Source organism: Crocuta crocuta, unplaced genomic scaffold (assembly GCF_008692635.1).
Source record: "Crocuta crocuta isolate KB4526 unplaced genomic scaffold, BGI_CrCroc_1.0 scaffold24, whole genome shotgun sequence".
In the NCBI taxonomy this organism is placed as follows: Eukaryota; Metazoa; Chordata; class Mammalia; order Carnivora; family Hyaenidae; genus Crocuta; species Crocuta crocuta.
Window position 1 is genome coordinate 16,193,310 of NW_027530974.1, and position 21,955 is coordinate 16,215,264.

General features: G+C 45.3%; 1 protein-coding gene across 3 annotated transcripts in view; it reads left to right on the forward strand.

Moving 5' to 3' along the window:
- The window catches only part of RNF144B (ring finger protein 144B), a 92,118-nt gene that overhangs the window by 36,034 nt on the left and 34,129 nt on the right, over nt 1-21,955 (forward strand). For all 3 annotated transcript variants that reach the window (XM_077770141.1, XM_077770142.1, XM_077770140.1), the window contains exon 3: nt 16,659-16,763. In XM_077770141.1, the coding sequence (XP_077626267.1) occupies nt 16,659-16,763 (105 nt within the window). The remainder of the gene's footprint in view (nt 1-16,658; nt 16,764-21,955) is intronic.

Genomic DNA, 21,955 nt, shown 5'->3' on the forward strand with positions numbered 1-21,955 from the left:
CAGGCTTTTCTATATTCTCTTAGGAAAGCATATGGTATCGGGATAGGAGGGTGGTACTAGAATATGGAACGAGATTTAATTTCTTTTTCACAAAGCAGGTTATAAAAAGATGGTATGTTGGCAGTCTGTGTCGGTATGTTATAGAGACTCTCTCTCTCTCTCTCTCTCTCTCTCTTTTTTCCCCCAAGGCCTACCTTGCCAAAGTTTAATTTTTCAAACCACATATTGGAATGCGATAGGCTGGCCAAACATGCAAATCACTACCAGAGAGCAGGCTAAGTGGGAACCCAATGAGAGAACTTACCCTTACCTCCACTGAGTCACCCTAGTTTACTGTTCTTTTGTAGTTACATGTTTATTCCAATTTCCTCTAAGCCCATTCCCATCTTCATGCTGATGCTACTCTTGCATTTGACATTGCCACGTACCAGCCACGGTGCTGTGTGCACAGATGTGGTCAGTCCGGTTCTCACCGCAAGTACGGTGTGCTATGGGAGCATCAGGGAAGCCGCCGAAACTAGACCTGGGGAGGTGAGGGAAGGTGTCCTGTATGGCTGAGACCAAGAGAGGACTAGGAGATTGCTTGACGGCAGTGTTGGTGGGGCTGTGGATGGAACCGTGTCCCAGGGAGGAGATGCAGCCACGTGTGAAGGCACGGAGCCAAGGAAGAGGGGCATACTGAGCACTGAATAGACAGACGGCCCTGGAATGTACGGTGGGAGGTATGGGGATGCTTGGGCATGAGGTTGGAGAGGTGAGCAGAGACTAGATGGGGAGGGTCTTGTGTACCTTGTTAACGAGCATTGCAGAGCCACCAAAAGGCTTTGTTTGGGACTGGGGTAGGAAGGGGGCTCGGACACAGAGTGGAGAATGGTCTGGAAGGGAGCAAATGAGCAGGATGAAGGAAGCAGGCTGGTGAGAGCTCGGAGAACACCCCCTCCTCCACATATGCTGTATAGACGATGGTAGACTGCCGTTTTGAGGTCCAGAGTATGAAAATTATTTTCGTGTCCCAGTTTCTCCTTCCTATGCATTTGGATACTAATGTCAGATTTCCCAAAATGTTGCTATCAGAATGCTGCTCCTGTTATTCACGTGCGCCTGTTTGAATCTTCTTCCTGAGGCTCTCACTCAAGTTCCGTTGCACAGCGTCCATTCAGATCACCTCTTGCTGTGCCTCTTACACAAGGTATCTCACACCTTCATGTCTTTCCTTTCCAGAATCTTCCTCCTTTCTTCTTCTAATGCTCCACTGGCTCAATTCCTAATGAAGTCTCGTTGCCAGGTCAGGGCAGTTATAAATCAACACACACTTATTTTGACAAGCAGAGTACAGATTGGGGGCCTTTATTGGCCCCCAATAATAAAACTCAAACACGGTTCTTCCCCTGGTGGCCTCCGCTACCCTAGTGTAAAATGGGCGTCTCTCCCCTGAGAGCATTCAGGATGAAAACCGAATCAAATACATTTCATACAAATCTCTGCATTGTCTTACTTTCCAGCAGTCTGACCAAGATCCATTTTATTCTCCCATCCAGACTTGAAGTTCACTGAGGGCAGAAGCCCAGGAAGAAAAACATCACCAATGATCACTGTTGTCACAATAAAGCAACATGTACTCACCCACCTTACTTTTCAAAAAAATATTTGTAATGTTTGTTCATTTTTTGAGCAAGAAAGAGAGAGTGTGAGTGGGGGAGGGGAAGAGAGAGCGAGACACACACACAGAATCTGAAGCAGACTCCAGGCTCTGTGCTGGCAGCTCGGATGTGGAGCTCAAACCCACGAGCCGTGAGATTATGACCTGAGCCAAAGTCAGACACTCAACTGACTGAGCCACCCAGGCTCCCCTCAACCCACTTTATTCAGTGCGAGGCATTCCATCCATAAAATGATGACTGAAATCAGTCATTAAAAAATGTCTCTAAAGATCACGAAGTAGGTATACAGTAATTCCTTGTTTACTAGTGTATCAAATTTTGGGGTTTGCACATTCGCATTTTGCAGCCCTCAAACCTCAACCCTCCCTCCCAAACAAACCATTTACCCAGTTGCCAAGTCCCTAAAGTACTCGGGGCAGGGACATTGACTGTGCTGGAACCAGAGGGCTACTCCAGTTAATGACATGACTTCTGCAAAATTTGCAGTAATTTCAGGGTGGGATGTGTAGGGTTTTAGTTCCTCTGTTTATGTCTTTGTAGAAATAGGAAGTCAAAGGCAAATGAAGGCCCCAAGGGACGGGTCAGAAGGAAGGGCCATATGGCTGATTTCTCGCTCCTCTTCCACTGTCTACCCGGAAGGGCTTTTGTTCCCAGACTTTGACTTCAACTAAAATGCAAAGGTTTTGGTGACTAATTTCATATATGTTGATGGGGTAGAGAATGTATTAGGAATACAGTGAAACCTCAGTTGCTTATTTTCTTCTCACTGCATTTTTCCTTAGTCTCTCCCTCTCTTTTTTTTAAGTATATTTCTTTTAAGAGGGAGACAGCATGTTCGTGAGCAGGGGAGGGGCAGAGAGAGAAGGGGAGAGAATCCCAAGCAGGCTCCCTGCTGTCAGCCCAGAGCCCCACACAGGCTCAGCTTCACAATCCATGAGGTCATGACCTGAGCCAAAATCAAGAGTTGGACGCTTAACTGACTGAGCCACCCAGGCGCCCCGCTTACTCTGTTCTTTTTATTTTGTTTTATTTTTAAAATTTTTTTTAAAGTTTTATTTATTTCTGAGAGAGAGAGAGAGAGCATGAGCAGGGGAGGGTCAGAGAGACAGAGGGAGACACAGAATCTAAAGCAGGTTCCAGGCTCTGAGCAGGCTGTCAGCACAGAGCCTGACGTGGTGCTCGAACCCACGGATCGTGAGATCATGACCTGAGCCGAACTTGGACACTTAACCGACTGAGCCACCCAGGCGCCCCACTCTCTTCTTTTTAAAGACCAATTTTTATTCTTTTTTTTTTTAATTTTTTAACATTTATTCATTGTTTTTAAATTTTTTTTAATGTTTTATTTATTTCTAGGAGAGAGAGAGAGAGAGAGAGACAGCGTGAGCAGGGGAGGGTCAGAGAGAGAGGGAGACACAGACTCCGAAACAGGCTCCAGGCTCTGAGCTGGCAGTCAGCGCAGAGCCCGATGCGGGGCTCAAACCCACGAACCGCGAGATCATGACCTAAGCGAAAGTCGGACGCTTAACCGACTAAGCCACCCAGGCGCCCCTCATTTATTCATTTTTGAGAGACAGAGACAGAGACAGAGCATGAGCTGAGGAGGAGCAGAGAGAGAGCGAGACACAGAATCCGAAGCAGGCTCCAGGCTCTGAGCCATCAGCACAGAGCCCGACGCGGGGCTCGAACCCACGAACCATGAGATCATGACCTGAGCTGAAGTTGGATGCTTAACCGACTGAGCCATCCAGGCACCCCGACCAATTTTTATTCTTAATATGTAATACGTGTTGCTTTTAAAACACAAACAAGAGCTTTCAAGGTGTTGATGCATGATCAGTTTGCCTTCCATCCAGGCTCCTTCTCTGTGTGCAAATCTATAAATACGTGGATGGATATATATTCATACACACCACTTAATAGAGAAATGGGATCTTTACCTATAGATATTTTCTTCAACTTGAGTATTACAGTTTAACTTAGTGTATTGTGGACATGCTTCTACATAACAATATATAGACCCACCTTCTTTTTAAGTATTAGTGTCCTATGAGATGGCCATGTCAACATTTAGTTAACGAGGCCTCTCCTAATAACGGGCCAGTGTTTGCTATGAGAAATGTTTCTACTTCTACAAATGTTGAACTGTATCTATTAAGGAAACATTTCTAGAAGTGGAATTACTTACTAAAAAGGGATGTGCATTCTAAACCGATAGTAATTGCCAAATTGTTTTCCCAAACTATTGTGTCAACAGCCCCTACCAAATGTGTAGGAAAGCCCCCTTGTTTGACACTCTGGGTATTTTCAAATTTTTTACCTTCTCTAATCTGCGATGTGCAAAGAACATATCTCACTGTTGAATCAACGCTTCCTCTTTTAAGGAGGAAGCAAACTGTGGCAAAACAGGCTTATCTCATGAATCTATCTTTCAAAAATACACAGTATGTCCAGTGCAGGTACAGTTTCAGCTGATTTTATACCATGGCATTCACAGTACTGTCAAGTTAGGAAAATGGGTCCTATCAATAGGAGCATAGTCTCTGTTGGGGATGTGAATGAATGAGAAAGCATTATGCTTCTAATGTTGGCCCTCATGTTAGTGAGACAGGTGTTATCACAAAAAAAAGTTTATATTCGTTGATAAGATGTTGCCATGTAGGAAAAAGAACTTTTAAAAATTTAGACAAGTTGAAGCCAAAGAGGTTGTGAGCTAACTAGAAAAGTCAGTTAGCGTTAAACCTCTACTTTCTGAATATTTAAGTGTATCAAGGATTGGTTATATGGTGTTTTTCAGGTGTGCTTGGCACCTTCGGAATCAGGCTAGACCCAGTCAGTGCCACATCTCAGGGAGACATGTGGCTCTGTGTTCGCCAAAAGCCTCAATGGTTTTGGATCATTTCCCATCCCTAGTGGGGGTATCCTTCTGGTTTGACTCTTTTGGTGTTTGTGAGTTATTCGCCATGGGAATGTAGGATGTAGGGTTTTTATTCAATCGCTTTGATCCTCAGTTTATGCATCTATTTTAAAAAATCAAGGAGGGGCATCTGGGTGTCTCAGTTGGTTAAGCGTTTGACTTCAGCTCGGGTCATGATCTCACAGTCCGTGGGTTCAAGCCCCGTGCCAGGCTCTGTGCTGACAGCTCAGAGCCTGGAGCCTGCTTCAGATTCTGTGTCTCCCTCTCTTTCTGCTCCTCCCCGACTCTGTCTCTGTCTCTCAAAATAAAATAAAGACCTAAAAAATTTTTTTAAAAGAATAAATAAACTTAAAAAAATTGTACAACGGTTTTTTATGGAACTTTTCAAATATACAACAAAGGTGAAAGAATTTTAACAATGAATATCTATATTCCCCCCACATCTTAGATTCTGACATTAAATTTTTACTCTATCCTGCATCTGTCCACCCACCCATTGTATGGGTAGATGGATGGATACTCACTGCGAATTCTCTAGTAAAATGTGAGCACCACATTCTTCACTGGGTTTACTTGGATAGGTTGAATGGTTCTATTTTATGCAGATAACTTGCATAGCTCTACATCGTAGCTCAGGGGTTTTTCTTGACCCTTTATTAATTTGGGGTTTGCCTCTTTCTGTAGTGCTAGAGGCTTTATGTGCATTCTGGGAGAGTCAGAAAGGCTGCTTGAGAGTTCAAATAGGGACTCTTTAGGTACACAGGAGGAGGAGGAGGAGGGGGCAGAAAGTGATAAATGAGTTCAGTGGAATCTCCCGATGTTTAATCCAGGATATGCTTATTCTCATTGGCTGTCCTGGCCCTGCTGGCTGGGACCTTGGGGCCAGCTGAGGGCTGGCAGTTCTGAGGGCTAATGTTTCTTTGGAGGAAATGGAAGGATGTAAACTTGGCCAGGCTTCTTGTTTTCTTTTTCCTGGAGCCATGGGCTGCTTTTCTGGGTATGTGGTGCTGTAAGCACCTGGCACAGAGGGTTCTCTTTGGAACCGGTATGAGAACTGGGGCACCCTCTGTTAAGAAAGGTGACCCTGGGGGTAGAGAAGGGAAAGCCTCTGAGAGCTCATTCGGAGAGTTATTGAATTACTTGTGCTGAAAACAGATCTTTATGAAGCTAATGGCTGCTCCCTGCTCTCATAGAAAGGTGCTTCCAGTCTAGCAGATGAATTCACTTCATTGTGCAGACTGGATCGGTCTGTAGCATTTCCAGTGGATTTCTCTTCGGAGCTGTTTCCATCACTGAGTTTCTTAATTTAGGTGCTTCATGATCACCTGAGATAAAGATAGAAGTGTATGATCACTCTTGCTTGGTGGGAACTGGAGGTACTTTTGATTGGGGACCAGATTCAATCTCCCATATTGAATGACTGTGCTCAAACATACAAGGTGGATCTCAGCACCCTTTTCCAAAAAAGAGGAACAGCACTATTTTGGGTTAAGTGATTAAAGAATCTCAGTTAGAGCTTTGACTTTTGCATATATAATTTCCTTCTTAGGCTTGTTTTACTGTTTGTTCTGGAACTGGCTGAACGCATGTATTCCCTATGGACATGTTGGTTAGAAAGGATTCCTTCTTTCCTGTGGAGCTCATCCTTCTGAATAGTACAAAATAACTTAAAGGCAAGGCAGTCATGGTGGACATCTCCCCCTTGGTTAGACTTGAGGGCAGGGACTGTATTGAGCTAGAGGTTTTCAGATTTGGTTGCATGTTGGAATCACTGAGAGTTTGAAAACACTGATGCCAGTTTAACAAGATTGCAGAATGCAGGATCAACATACAAAAATTAGTTGTATTTTTGTACGCTAGCAAAGGATAATGTGGTAATGGCACACGAGGACAACAATTATTAGCAAGAAGTTCAAAAGGACTAAAACACTTAGAAATAAATTTAACAAAAGAAGTACAAAATTCATAGTCCGAAAACTACGAAACCTCACTGAAAGAAATCCAAGAAGACTGAATAGAAAGGCATTCCATGTCCATGGGTTAAAAGGGTTACTAACACAGGCATACGTGGGAGACCAGGCACATTTGGTTCTAGGCCACCACAATAAAGCAAATATCGCAACAAAGCAAGTCAAACTAATTCTTTCATTTCTCAGCACATCTAGCAGTTGTTTACACTGTACTATAGTCTTTTAACTGTGTGATAGCATTATATCAAAAAAAAAAAAAAAGAAAAGCTATGCACATTGCTTAATTAAAAATACTTTATTGCTGTGGCTCCCGGTGGCTCAGTCAGTTGAGCATCTGATGCTGGATTTCAGCTCCGGTCATGATGGCAGGGTCATGGGATTGAGCCCTGTGGTCAAGTTCCATGCTGAACATGTGGGACCTGCTTAAGATTCTCTTTCTCTCCTCCTCTGCTTCTCCCCTGCTTGTGTGCTTGCTTTCTCTCTCTCTCTGTCTCTCTCTCTCTCATAACAAAAGAAGCAAAACAACAACAACAATAAAATACTTTATGGCAAAAAATGCTAACCATCCTCTGAGCTTTCAGCGAGTCATAATCACCAATCACAGATCACCATAACAAATACAATAATAATGAAAAGGTTTGAAATATGACGAGAATCACCAAAATGTGACACAGAGACATCAAGTGGGCAAATGCCGTTGGAAAAATGGCACTGACTGACTTGCTCAGCACAGGGTTGCCAAGAGCCTTCAATGGGTAAAAAAATGTAGTATCTGTGAAGCACAATACACAAGGTAAGTTTGTATTGTTAAAATGGCAGTAAAGTGGATCTGCAGACAGAATTCCTATCAAAATCCCAAAGATCTTCTTTGTAGGAACCGAAAAGCTTATCCTGAATTTCATATGGAAAATTGAGGGTCCTAGAGTAGTCAAAACAATCTTGTAAAAGAATAAAGTTGGAGAACTCTCTTCCAGATTTCAAACTTAGTGTAGCACTATGTTAATCAGAACTATGTAGCACTGTCATAAGGGTAGACCGGTCAATCAGTGGGATAGAATTGACAGTTCCAGAAGTAAATTCTCATGTTCATTTCAATTGATTTCCATCAAGCATGCCAAGGCAATTCAAAGGGGGGAAAGAAGAGTTTTTCAATAAATGGTGCTAGGATAACTGGATATCCATTGGCCAAAGAATGAAAGTGGACTGTTTCTTCACACCGTGGACAAACATTAACTCAGATGGATTATACTCAGCTGTAGGAGCTAAACCTATAAACTCTTAGAAGAAAATATGGGAAATAGAAAAAATTTCATGACCTTGAATTAGGCAAAGTGTGCACAAAAGAAAAAAATTGGACTTCATCAAAATTAAAATCCTTTACGATGGACATCCTCAAGGACGTGAAAAGATAAGCCACAACTTGGGAGAAAATATTTGCTAACTGTATCTGATATGGGACCCCTGCAGAGTATACAAAGGATCTTATAACTCAATAATAATAAAACCACAAATCACCCAATTAAAGGGCAAAGGATCCAAGTAGACATTTATCCAGACAAGCCTGGATCAAAGAAGTCTCCCAGCTTTGGGTGCCAATCGCAAGCCCAGGTTGTTAACTGCACTTTTGATCAACTGGCTATAAGTCAGGGGTTCCCATGACTGCCTCCTTGGCTTCAATTAATTTGCTAGTAGAATTGGGAGAAGCATTTTACTTACTAGATTACTGGTTTATTATAAAAGGGTAGGACTCAGGGACACCCAGAAGGAAGACATGCATAGGGCGAGGTGTGGGGGAAGGGCACAAAGCTTCCGCATCCTCCTAAGTGCATCACTCTTACCAAATCTCTGTGTTCGCCAACGAGTAAGCCCTCTGAAACCAGCCTTTTGGGTTTTTATGGAGGCTTCCTTACATAGGTGTGACTGATTGAATCAGTCCCCAATGGCCAGTGATGTAACCTCCAGCCTCTCTCCCCTCCTTGGAGCTCGATGGGTGGGACTAAAAGTTCCAGCCCTCTACTCACAGGTTGGTGCCCTTAGCCTGCATGTGACCCAGGGGCATCTCATTGTCACCTCGTTAACCCAAAAGATGCCTTTATCTCTAGCTACTCTGAAGATTCCAAGGGTTTTAGATGCTCTGCGCTAGAAATAGGAAGAATGTATTTGTATTTCTTATTATAAGTGACAGTATCACAGCTGCCCTAGCCCATTAGTGTCCATTAGTTTGCAGTGTTTCTTATCTACCAAAAGCATACCTGTCTTCTATCCTTTCAAGGCTCTGCCCTCTGCTAGGAACCTATTGCCTTATCTGACTAGCCCATGTGAAAATCCTCCTGCCCTAATTATTTGTTAATGGTGACAGGATTATCCTAGAGACAAGGTTTTCATCAAAGAAATCTAAAGGTTGAGATTTCTGGTAATGCTGACAGAGTGAACTGTCAGTTCTGCATGGAGAGAGATTTTCGAAGGTATGTAATTATATACACCTAATTTTTAAGTCCTAATTGTAAGAAGTGCTACAAAGGAGACGCAAAGAGTGTTTTCAGTCTTAGAAGGTTTTAAGCAGGTGACAGAAGGGATCAGGTTTAGATTTTTTTTTTAGGTTTATTTATTTTAAGAGAGAGAATCCGAAGCAGGCTCTGCACCAAGTGCAGCCCCCCACTAGGCTCGATCCCGTGAACCGTGAGATCATGACCTGAGCCGAAATCAAGAGTTGGACACTTAACTGACTGAGCCACCAGGGCGCCCCTCAGATTTAGATTTTATAAAAGTTCCTTTTGCCAGCAGTGTGGAGAATTAATGAGAAGGAGGCAAAAACAGATACGGGAAGACTAAGAGATGAGCTAAGGCCGAAGCCCAGGTAAGAGGTAACGGATGGAAAGTGGCGTAGGGTCGGGGCAGAAGAGACTGAGAGACGTCAACAGTCCTAATCAATACTTAGGAAAAGGGATGGGTAGGACTTCGCAATGGATTAAGTCATGTAATAATGTGTCCTGTAAGTAGCTCCTACCTGTGTTTTGGGGTCCATCAGAGAATAAGACCATGTCCCTGCACTTTGAGCTGAAGTTCTAGGGAGACAGCAAGATGATACATAAGTAACAGTAAGTGCTGTGAAGAAAAGTAAGGCCTGATGGGGAGGGAAGGTTGGCCTTTTTAGGCAGTGAGGCCTGTCTGGGGAGGTGACACTCAGCAGAGACCGAAGGACATGAGACCGCACCATCTGGGGGAAGGACGTCCCAGGGAGAAGACGTGGCATAAATCACGAGAGACCTTCTTCAGGAGCAGGTCTGACATGTAGCGAGCAGGTTCCTCTTCCCAGAGCAAAGGCGGAATGTGGTAGAAATGAGCTCAGAGCAGTAGCTGGGAGCTAGAACAGGTAATACCCGCGAGCCGTGGGAAGGAGTTGGAGAGGCCGACTACATGAGATGCACACTCATTGGGGGGTTGGGGCAGGAGAATAAGACATGATTGATATTTTAGAAAGGTGTGTAAAGAGCACCTTGGCTGCCGCGTGGAGTGGAGACCAGCAGGGAAGCTGTTGCCACGGTCTTCGAAAGGCGTGGCCTTGCAGTGGTGGGAAATGTCCAGATGTGCGGCACGTTTTGGTTGTCGCATTTGAGAAAAAGAGGAATCGGGGATGTCTTCGTTTTTGTTCTGGCCGAGTAACTGGGTACTTGGCTCCATTTACTGAGATGGGGAAGCAGGTATGTTGGGGCAGGGGCTTCAGAAGCTCTGATAGCTGTGAGGGCGTGTGACACAGCCGGGTGGAGACAGCTCCTAGGCATTTACTGGGTACAGGGGTAAGAGGAGAGGAGCCATCCATTGCTGGGTGTCACAGCCGGGTGGATGCATGTGCCATTCACAGAGAGAGAATGCAGAGCAAGGAGAGGCTTTGGGGGAGAGAACAATCCTTATTACTTAAAAAAAATTTTTTTAATGTGTATTTACTTTTGAGAGAGCGGCAGAGTGTGAGGGGGGGAAGGGCAGAGAGAGAAGGAGACACCGTATCGGAAGCAGCCTCTGAACTGTACGCAGAGCCTGACACGGGGCTGGAACTCAAGCACCATGAAATCATGACCTGAGCTGAAGTCGGATGCATAACCGACTGAGCCCCCCAGGTGCCCCGAGAACAATCCTTGTTCTTCTATGTGACGCTTCAGGGCCTGAACATGTTTCTGTGTTCTACCATATTAAGTGGAATGTCAAATATTTCAGAGAAAAAACTGTTTCCTTTTTCAGGTCATCAGTATTTTCAAAAAGTTCTGTTTAAAACATTTCCTTTAGAATTTATTAGCTGTTATGAAAATTGCATATTGGGGTATCTGTTTAATCCTATTGCTTAATGGAATATAATATTTAAAAAAAATTTTTTTTTTATGTTTTTTATTTATTTCTAGGAGAGAGAGAGAGAGAGACAGCGTGAGCAGGGGAGGGTCAGAGAGAGAGGGAGTCACAGACTGAAACAGGCTTCAGGCTCTGAGCTGGCAGTCAGCACAGAGCCCGACGCGGGGCTCGAACCCACGGACCGCGAGATCATGACCTAAGCGAAAGTCGGACGCTTAACCGACTAAGCCACCCAGGCGCCCCTGGAATATAATATTTTTAAAAGGAGATAAGAGTTTGCTGAATACATTGCAAAGGAGAGATGGTCTGCCAGGAGGCAGGGGAGGTGGTGGGGCTGTCATTAAGCGGGAGAGGTGAGGGCTATGGGAACATCTGGAACTTTCCTTTTTTCATGCCTGTGCTCGGTTGCAAGTAGCCCATTGGTCAGCTAGGGCCTCTGGCTGTTTTGAGCCTGTTTGTTCAGTGGTCACCATGGGCCCTTTACCCTCACCCAGGCTTCCGTTGCTCAAGCCTATTGCCTAAAGGCATTCTCCGCGTTCCCCCCAGACAGATGGACAATGACAGATCTTTGGCATTTGAGGGGAGGTCTCCTCTTCACTGGCTGCTTCATGCCAGAAGGGGTGGGGGTGTGGGGATAGACACGCCATCCCCACCTAAGTGTGTCTGTCCATGGGGTTCTGTGCAATTAAAGACCAGAGCACGGTACTAGTTAGCGTGCTGATGGGCGAGCTCGGTGAAACTCTGTGGTGCCCAGGTCCACGGGACACAGCAGGAGGGGACCCTCATGGTGTGGGCTGGAATCCTTGGTGAATCTTCATTCATCTGTGGAACCGTGGGGGACACTCAGACGTGTAGGGACGGATCTTGGCTGCAGATCAAGATGGTGGCCAGATCCTTGGGAGCGAAGGGAACCGTGGGGGCCTGAAAGAAGCGAGGCGGCCGCAAGTCAGCCGTGAGTCCACGGCGCGTGTGGATGCTCCCTGGCTGAGCTGCCGGCTGTGCCACGCGCTGGGAATGGAGCCCTTGGAGAGGGAGAGAAGAGGGGTCCTTCACCCTCACAGGGTGGGGGACAGGCCGACAGGTTCACCCTCAGACCTTCAGGCCCCACCTGGGAGCCGCCCTGGCCAGAGACCTTCAGTTGTCTGAGGAGTATTAGGGGGAAGCCTCGGAAAGCTGCCGAGAGAAAGAAGACGGAGGGCAGGACCCCTCTGAAGGGTGAGAGGGCAAAGCCCTCACCCTTTCGGGCCTAGGCCTCTGGCTATTTCCCCCTGGGGCTTCGGATCCTCTCCCGGGAGTAACCTTGGCAGAAGGTGGTCAGTTCTGCAAGGACCGCTAAGTCGGGCCACCAGGGAACGTCCCCAGGACCCGGGGAGGGCCTTGGCCCCGTCGTGGCAGAGGTTCCCCGGGGAGGGGGGGGGGGGCTGAGGCCCAAGGACCAAGGAGAGAGAAGTTTATAGAATATACCACAAGGGAGCGGTGGGCAGGACAACGGAGGAGAGGCCGTCTGCCTGGAAATGTCTTTCTTGTTTCTTAATGTAACTCCATGATGGTAGTTTTCTTTTTTCTCTTTCTTTCTGCCTTCATTTATGGTCTGGATGCCAGTTTCTTCCAGAATTGTTAACCATTTGCGTATGTTTGGTTTGTGTAATGTGCACGGTGCCGGGGGTGAGGGGTAGTTCCTATGAATGATTTTAGTTCTTTTGTGCTTCAGCCAGAGGTCTTGAGGAAGAGAGGGAGGGTTTGAGGTTAAATTTTTAGTGCAAGGTAATGGAAGACACGTAATGGGCCAAAGATGCTTGAAAATTCAACAAGAAACAATAACCAGGTCTTATTGTCCTTCTTTCTCTTTGACGAGAAATGCAGGCTCACAGCGATGGGGAGTCAGGTACCTGTGTTATCGCGATACTTGATAGCCTAACATTACACATCTCTGTCTCAGACCAGTGTTTCTTAGAATTAAAAAAAAAAAGGGGGGGGGCATGTAGGCTATCCTGTCGTCAGTGAGGACAGCTCTAACTTCTCTCTTAAAATCATAGTTCACATTGGGGCGCCTGGGTGGTTCAGTCGATTAAGTGTCAGACTTCGACTCAGATCATGATCTCACAGTCCGTAGGTTCGAACCCCGCATCGGGCTCTGTGCTGACAGCTCAGAGCCTGGAGCCTGCTTCAGATTCTGTGTCTCCCTCTCTCTCTGTCCCTCCCCCACTTCTCTCTGTCTCTATCTCTCCAAAAAAAAAAAGACATAAAAAAATTTTTTTAAATCATAGTTCACATAATATCGTGGCCACAAGAGTCCTTGATGACAGCTTGAGAAATCACTGGGTTTATGTGTCGTGGTTGTGATACCTAAGAACATTACATTAACAAATAGGACATCAATTATAGGGGCACCTAGGTGGCTCAGTTGGTTAAGTGTCTTACTCTTGATCTCACCTCAGGTCATGATCTCACAGTTCGTGGGGTCAAGCATCACATCAGGCTCTGTGCTGACAGTGCAGAGCCTGCTTGGGATTCTCTCTCTCCCTCTCTCTCTCTCTGCCCCTCCCTTGCTTGCTTGCTCTTTCTCTCAAAAGAAATAAACTTAAAAAAGTACAAAAAAATAAGATCTATTATAAACTCTTGGGAAAGCTTAGATTTCAATTTCACAAGTTTGCAATGTGCATTGAAATGATTTTTGTTCTTTTTCCCTGTAAGGACTCACATAGTCGCTATAGTTTCTCTTTAATGCTAAGCTTTTTCAGTAGATGCAGATAGTTATTTAAAAAAATTTTTTTAATGTTCATTTATTTTTGAGAGAGAGAGATACAGCATGAGTTGAGGAGGGGCAGAGACAGGGAGACACAGAATCCAGAGCAGGCTCCAGGCTCTGAGCCGTCAGCACAGAGCCAGACACAGGGCTCGAACACACGACCCGTGAGATCATGACCTGAAGTGAAGTCAGACGCTTAACTGACTGAGCCACCCAGGCGCCCCTGAATGCAGGCAGTTCTGAAGAGAGACTTGGATAGAGGTGTGTATGATGTTCTGTCACAAATATCTGTTCTGTTTATGGAGCTCTGTACTGCGGTGGCTTAACCGGTTCTCTGCAGGGAGTGGAGAAAGGGTAATCTCAGAAGGTCAAAGGATTAACATTTCCCCAGAAAGCTTCTGATAGAAAGTCTAAGATCACACGGAGGTAGAAATAAAACCGAATGCTCTCCAATTCAAGTGTTTTCAAAGGGTTCCCATATACAAAATCCAGGTTTGTGTTTGTGTGTACGAGGGTTGTAAGCCTTGTGAGGTAACCATAACAGGTATTGTTGTTGCTGTTCATTCTCAGCTGAGAGAAGAGAGTCTGGGGAGCAGTTTAAGTAACTTTCCTCTCGTCACCTGGTCGAGCGGAACCGTGACTAGGGCCCAGATATTCCAACAGGCGTTCACGGGCACCGTTCACTTCGTTTCCTCAGCCGCCTTCCCTGTGAGCCCAGAGACCGTACGTTTTCAGAGTCTCTCTGCTTCAATCTTGGGTGGCAGCCGTGGGTATCAAGGCGGTCACACTGGAGTCTGTGTGGCAGAGGGATGGCAGAGGGGACCTCAGGCCGAGAGCCGATGGACAGACCTTGGTGTCGTTGACTCATTTGCCCCTCGGTGTGACTCTCCTTTCTGTGAGCCAGCTTTGATGCTCCTCTTGAGGGTGGCCTGTGCGCTGGAATTCTTCCCCGTATTTCCTGGCTCCGGTTCTCGTGTGCTTCCCCTTCTTCTTGGTACAAGAGACCGCATTTAGCATAGTAACTTCTAGAGCGAGTGATGGTTCACCCTTGTCTCTAACAAGAAAATAAGAGCTAACACAGCGCCTGTACTGCAGTTCACTATGGGAGGACCCCTCTTCCCAGCTACCTTGTAGTCTCCCGTTCATACCACATCATCTTTTCTTTTCCAGTTCATACTGAATCATGAGCATTTCCCCATGTCTTTAAACGTCATTTGAAAATATTTTTCATGATTGCTCAAGCATTCCAGTGTATGAATTTAGCATAATTTATAAAGTGACCATTTATAATTGGGTTCAGAATAGGTTCACAATTATGGCATCACTATTCTGACCATAGAATTTATTTAATATTAAGACTTTTTTTAATGTTTATTTATTTTGAGAGAGAGGGAGTGGGATGCATGCCCGTGAGCAGGGGCAGGGGGAGGGCAAGGGGCAGAGAGAGGAGGGAGAGAAAGAAACCCAAGCAGGCTCTGCACTGTCAGCACAGAGCCCAATGTGGGGCTCAAACTCACGAACCCTGAGATCATGGCCTGAGCTGAAATCAAGAGTCGGATGCGTAGCCGACTAAACTCCTGCCCCAGTAGTTAAGCTGTTATAAAAGACTGGTACAATAGTAATATTTTTAATGTAGCAGGTTGATATATAAATCTGTAAGTTTGAAAAATCTGAACTCAGTTTTAAATGATCACCACTTTATAAGAATCATTAATTCATCGGCCAGCTTATGTATTTTTGGGATGTCTTCTTCCAACGTGAGTGCTTGACCTTTTTTTCATCATGCAGACAGAAAAGAGCTCACCAATTATGAGCAAACTAGTAGAAATTGCGGAGTCAACATCTGGATTTCCTAAGAGTTCTGTCTTCTGGAACTGTGGCCCTTAGTCTCCTGTGGGTGGTGTTGGGCTGGGTTGGGAGGGAGAAGGGGGGAGTCAGAGGTTTCCATAATGCTGGCAGCCCCTCTCCTGCCTTCTGTCTGACCTCACCTTCACCCACTACCCATGATCCAGGTGCAAGAGTGAGAATACGAAGTTTGTTCTTGGTATTATCCCTCTTCTTTCTGTTGTTTCTTTTAATCCAATTTTTTCTTTCCCCAGGTTTTACTCAGACCTCCTCACCATAACATCTCCCAAAGCCCACAGTTTTGGGAAGGTCTCATTCTGCCAAATGGTCCTTACCATTATATTTCCCAGCTGTATTTGCTATTAAGAGTGTTCCTATGTAAGTCAGTGCCTTAATCTTACAATTGGCCCGTGGCCCACACAGGGGTTAGGGCTCCCAACCCCCCACCCCACACAGTTGAAAAATCCACATATAATTTTGACTCCCCCCAAAATTAGCTACTAATAGCCTACTGTTGACCAGAAAACTTACTGATAACATAAACAGTTGATTAACACGTATTTTGTATGTAATATGTATTTTATACTTTATTCTTGCAATAAAGTAAGCCTCAGAAGATATTAACAAAATCACAAGAGAAAATGCATTTATAGTACTGTACTGTATTTATTGAAAAAACCCTGCGTATCAGTGGACCCATGCAGTTCAAACCCGTGTTGTTCAAGGATCAGCTGCATTTTGATTCGGTTTAGCCTGCTCCGCATGAGAGTCACAGGGTTCTACTTTGGGGAAAACTGTGAGGGAAAGGACCACTAAGTAAAAATGGAATAAAGAAGTCATCGGAGNAAAAAAAATATTAAGAAGGCATTTGCCATTAGTGCAAAAGAGTGGTTCTTCTTTGCCAAACCTATGGGGGTTAAAAGGTGTGAGCATACAGGAATTTGACTTGTTGCCTTGTTGAATAAACTCGATATCGAGGTCATACATAATTAATGCCCTGTCTCACATTCATTCCGAAGTGACGGCTCTTACCGTTCACACTTGGGATAACTGATGTTTCCCGAGTCCCAGAGCCCCAGGACTGCCAGTGGAGGAAGAAGAGGCTGTGGTGGTTACATAACCTTTGTGCTACTGTAATGTGATGGCTAATTGTCTTTTGTCTTCTTGACTTCTAGTGCTTGAAACAGTACCTGCAGCTGGCGATCCGAGAGGGGTGCGGGTCTCCCATCTCTTGCCCTGACACGGTGTGCCTCAGCCATGGGATCCTGAAGGAAGCGGAGGTACGGACGAGGGCCATGCCCTTCCCTCTTTCCTGTTGACCTTATCCCGTAGGACCTTGACTACGTACTTCCCTACCAGGGGGTCTAGAAAAAAATACAGAGGCTAACTTTTTAAAGGAATACTTGATTTTTACGTACCTATGGATTCTTCATATAAGCTGTTCAAGCTGTACCTCAGATCTATTTATAAATGCTGTCTGAGTGTTGGAGAAGCTCTAGAATGGGCGAAGGTGCTAGAAAGCACATTTGGTGGTTCAGGATGAATAATGGTGGTTGCTGAATAATGAGTGGTCTTGTGACCTTTAATAGTTGAAAGACAAACAGATGACCAATTTCAACCAGTTATAGACATTATAAACTAGTGCCATCTACAAAGGTAGACTGAGTCGGACCATTTCCACAGGAGTTTCGTTTGATCTTTGTCGGGGATCAGGAATGTCTTTTTTAAATGAGTTCTCCCATTTTCTTAAGACTGTGATATATCTCTTTGCTTTGTTTCTTCAGTCCCTGATCAGTAGCTTGCCCTTGAATCTGCTTTTAATCTTCAGGTCATGCTCACTTTAAATAAGAGGATAACCAGCTCTTGCCCATTTTTGGGAAGTTTGTAAGCCTAGGAAAGAGGGCCCAAGAAACAGAAGAAATCAGTTATTCATTCAGCAAACAAAGTACGCCTGCTGTGTGTTAGTTCTTCCGGATGCATTCATATCTGGTCTACCATCTAATCCTTTCACCAAAACTTAGGAAATGGGAGCCCAGAGGGTTTAAGTAATTTGCCCAAGAGTGCATATCTAAAAAGTAGAAGAGCTGAAATTCTGATCGGGTTCTTTCTGACCACCATAACTACTTGGCTTTGAGACTGGAATGAGGTAGGTGGCGCCTGGGTGGCTCAGTCGGTTAAGCAACTGATTTCAGCTCAGGTCATGATCTCATGGCTCATGGGTTCAAATCCTACATCGGGTTCTATGCTGGCAGCTCAGAGCCTAGAGCCTGCTTCGGATTCTGTGTCTCCTTCTCTCTCCTCCCCTCCCCTGCTTGTGCTTTCTCTGTCTCTCAAAAATAAATAAACATTTTTAAAAAAGTGGAATGAGGTAGATAGATTATATGGTAAAGGACTTGGAGACTCAGTAGTGTATGTGTGGGGATATGTATATGTGTGTGGATATACTTTGGTTACAAATGCATACACTTTTACATATATATCCTTTGACTTATAAGCTAAACAATTGGAAAGATGTTACTAGACCATTTGTAACTGGTCTGCATCTGGGTTGCCCACGTTTAGCTATCACCGAGGTGGCGCAAGTGAGCTTGAAGTGATTTTTTAGGGAAGAATGAAGGGAATACATAATGGTTTAGAAGTGATTCATTTTAGGAAACTCATGAAATAATTGAAATTTTTGATAAAAAAGTAACAATGCATATGTAATCCTGAGGTGAGAAATACTGGTTACTTTCGTTTGAAAAAGGGGTGGAAGGAAATTAAAGTGGAGAAAGATTGGGTTAGCTACCAAGGATACTATTAATTTGTACAACTTAGAAATGGGTTTTAAAATAAGACTTGAGTGTTCAGAAGCATTGTTCTTTACGTCATCATTCTAGAAAAGATGCTTCCTTTTTGATTCGCTTCTCCGATATTCTCGTCAGTGAGCAATGTTTACTAAGCATGCAGTGACGTGTGTCAGGTCAGGATTGAGAGGTGAGTAAGCCCGGCCCAGCGTTGCCCTCCTGCAGCTTCTGATCTAGCAGAGTGACATTAACCTGTAACAAGTCAGATAGTTCTAGTAAGCCAAACAGCTGACATGAAGCAGGCAGCAAGAGCTGTCTCTCCTAGGAAATCCTAGTTAATAGATGTATGCAAAGTCTATTAAAAATAAGTGAAATGAATAGTTTGATGAACTTTCCAGAAGCCTTTGAAATGAACCACAGTCCTGTATTCTAGATCTTGTGCTCTCCAATTCAGTAGGCGCTAGCTCCATGTGGCTACTTACGTTTAAATTAATTACATTTAAATAAAATTTCATTCCTTAGGTTGCACTAATCATGTTTCAGGTGCCCAGTAGTAGCCACACGTGGCTCGTGGTGGCCTAATCAGAGAGCCCAGAATACAGCATCTCCATCATTGTGGAAAGTTCAGTGGCCTGGTGGGTTCTAGACTTTTAAATGGATGGTAACCATTATCCACGGACACTTGGGTTATCAAATGTTAGAGCCCATGTATTCAGGCGAGTGAGTGAAGACAGGCCATGGTTTGTTTTGCAGTTCTCTAGAACAGAGTTTGACTTTTCTAATTTTCTTAGTATAGAATTTTCTTTTCACATTCCCCTGCAATTCTGCCCTCTGTCTTATTTCTTACCCTTCCCCGTTGTACATCCTCATTCGCACCTCCCTGGTACTCTGTACACCCAGCTTGACTCTCAGAATGGTTTGACTTTTAGGCTGTATGGAAACCAAACAAATCCATCGTGTCCCTTAGAAATTACCAATGGGTATGTGAAAAACAAAACAAAATAAAAACATCCTTCGAACTAAAAGCTATGGTTATTTTTTCAATTCCTCAAAGTCTGTTTCCCATTAGATGAGCAAGAAGACACCCAGGGCATTAAAGGACCGTTTCTATATGCACTGGTCTGCTGGGAGCCTGACTAAAGATGGGCACGAATGTACAGTAATCACAGTTCTTAACCAACTGGCCGCTTTTGTTTTCCTGCAGAGTAAAATATTGTGGGAGTAGTAGTGGCGGTCTCTCATTTTCAATTGAGACTTGAATAGAGTATTATGTTAGAGATATTTGGTAGCTTTATCAGTTTATATGGGGCCACTCCTTTTTAAAAATTAATTTTAATTAATTAATTTAGAGAGTGCGAGCAGTGGAGAGGCAGAGAGACAGAGAGAGAGAGAATCTTAAATAGGCTCCATGCCCAGTGCAGAGCCCAATGTGGGGCTCCATCTCAAGAGGTCATGACCTGATCTGAAATCAAGAGCTGGATGCTTAACCCACTGAACCACCCAGGCACCCTTGGGAACACTCCTTTCAAAGCATATACCACATACACATGAACTTGGGCTGGACCATCTTCTTTTCTGGCTTCCTTTACATCAAGCTTTCTCTTATACAGTTATTATAATAGGCAGCTCTTAGATACGAGCAAGTATATCACAATGGCATTATCCACCTCATTGCTTGATTGGACTCTGTCTCTGTGAGCACGTATCCTGCCTTAAAAAAATGTTTATACAGATAATGCATACATATACTTTGCATGTTCAAAGTAATGGTGGTTAAGACTCAAGTTCCCTTTGTGCTGCTGCTATTTATGTTACAATACGTGGTTCTTCATCATTCATTGTCTTCTAAAAGGCGTGGAAGTATAACATTTCTTCCCCTTCAGGGGACACCAGCAGTTTAAGCTCTTTTCTCCAAATGCTCTCCAGTGTAGATCTCACTCACACGGTTGTCTGTGTTCCCGGCCTCGGCCTCCCGCTCCCTGTGGGTCCTGCCTGATTCTTACCGCTTCCCAGGGAGCTCTCAACTATGGCTCTGCCCTGTGACTTTTATTGACCAGAACAGGTTCATTAGCAAAGCACTTAATGCCCCATCCAAGTACCACTGGCATGTGGAGGAAACCGTAGAAAGGACGTCTTCTCTTCCATGTCACACAAGTTGATGGGAGGCGGTGGCTGGAGGCCATCCCGCTGGGGGCCCTGGACGAGTAAAACTCGGCCTTCCTTGCGCTGTCGGGTACTTCTGGCCGTGGCAGGGCTCTCCTCATGGACTCAATCCAGGAATTGTGTCCAGCGCGGAGTTGTGAGAGGTGGGACCCAGATTGTTTGCTCCCATAGCGTTACTTCAGGCAAGGCCTTCCGTGCGAGGTGGTGGCCCTGTTCTGATGGTGATGAGTAACGGAGCCCTTCCCTCCCAGCGGAGGGGTAGTAGCACACGGCCACTTGCTGGGGGAGCCCTAGCCGTGTGTCTGTGGCCTCCCTGTGAACGTCGGGTGGCGAGCGCAAACCTGCCATTACGTGGCCTGAGTGATGGGGCTTCCTCTGTCTGCCCACTGGGGGTGGAGGCCAGGGAGCAGCTTCTCAGCCACCAGCCCTCCTCCAAGGTCCTGGGGCATCGAAGTGACCCGCCTGCATTTTGCCGCTAGAGCCCCCAGTGCACCCGCGCCAGGATGGGGGCCCTGCTCTGGCCAAGAAAGGGGACTGCAGGATTTCTCCAGGCCGGGCCTCAGGATGGGGCACCGCGGAGGCCCAGGGGAGCGGACTGGGGGGCGGTGGAGCGCTAAGGAATTTGAAGCTGCGTTTGCAAACTAAATACGGTTTTTACTCATGGTGCATGTTTATTGGGATGATTTCAGTAAAGGCTGCGGGGATTATAGCGATCCATGTGCTCCCCGCAAATTACCCGTCAGCACAGCCCCCCCTCGCCGTCTCTCTCACACTCCTCCTTCCCATCATGACGGTGTGAGGTGGGGCGCTGGGGGCTGAGGATGCCCAGGCAGGCAGCCAGAGCCCTGCTGCTGCCGTTTCGAGATCTCCATGAGAAGGGACCAGAGTGTGCCTATAATTCCCTTTGGCTGCGATGTGTGTTAGTGGGAAAAGAGTCGAACCTGGGGGCGACAAAGGATAAAGGAATCTGCTATGCCGGCGTTAATAGATATTTTTGAGGTTCCCAGTTGAATTTTATTTTAGAACAAAAATAAATAAAATAAAACTGTATATAAACGGCAGTGCCTGGGTGGCTTAGTTGGTTGAGCATCTGACTTCCACTCAGGTCGTGATCTCACAGTTTGTGGGTTGGAGCCCCACATCAGGCTCTGTGCTAACAGGGCAGAGCCTACTTGGGGTTCTCTGTCTCCCTCTCTCTGACCCCCCCACTTCCACACACACTCTCTCTCTGTCAAAATTAAACAAACATTAAGAAAAAATTAAAAGTGCTTATAAATGGAGAATAATGTTTCTGGTTCTAAGCTGCTTCTTTAAAGGCGGGTATAAGAAGAATAAGCAACAATGGGTTGAATGTGTCACAGGGATGTGCACATGGGCGTATCTTTTACCCACAGAGTAGGTGAGGGAGAAAGGCAGGGGCCATGTGGGAAGCTGTACTGAGACTGCCGTAGAACACGTGAAAAGAGAATAGCCAAAGCGGCCCCCGTCAGGGAACCGTGAGAATAATTCTGGCCCTGGACTTC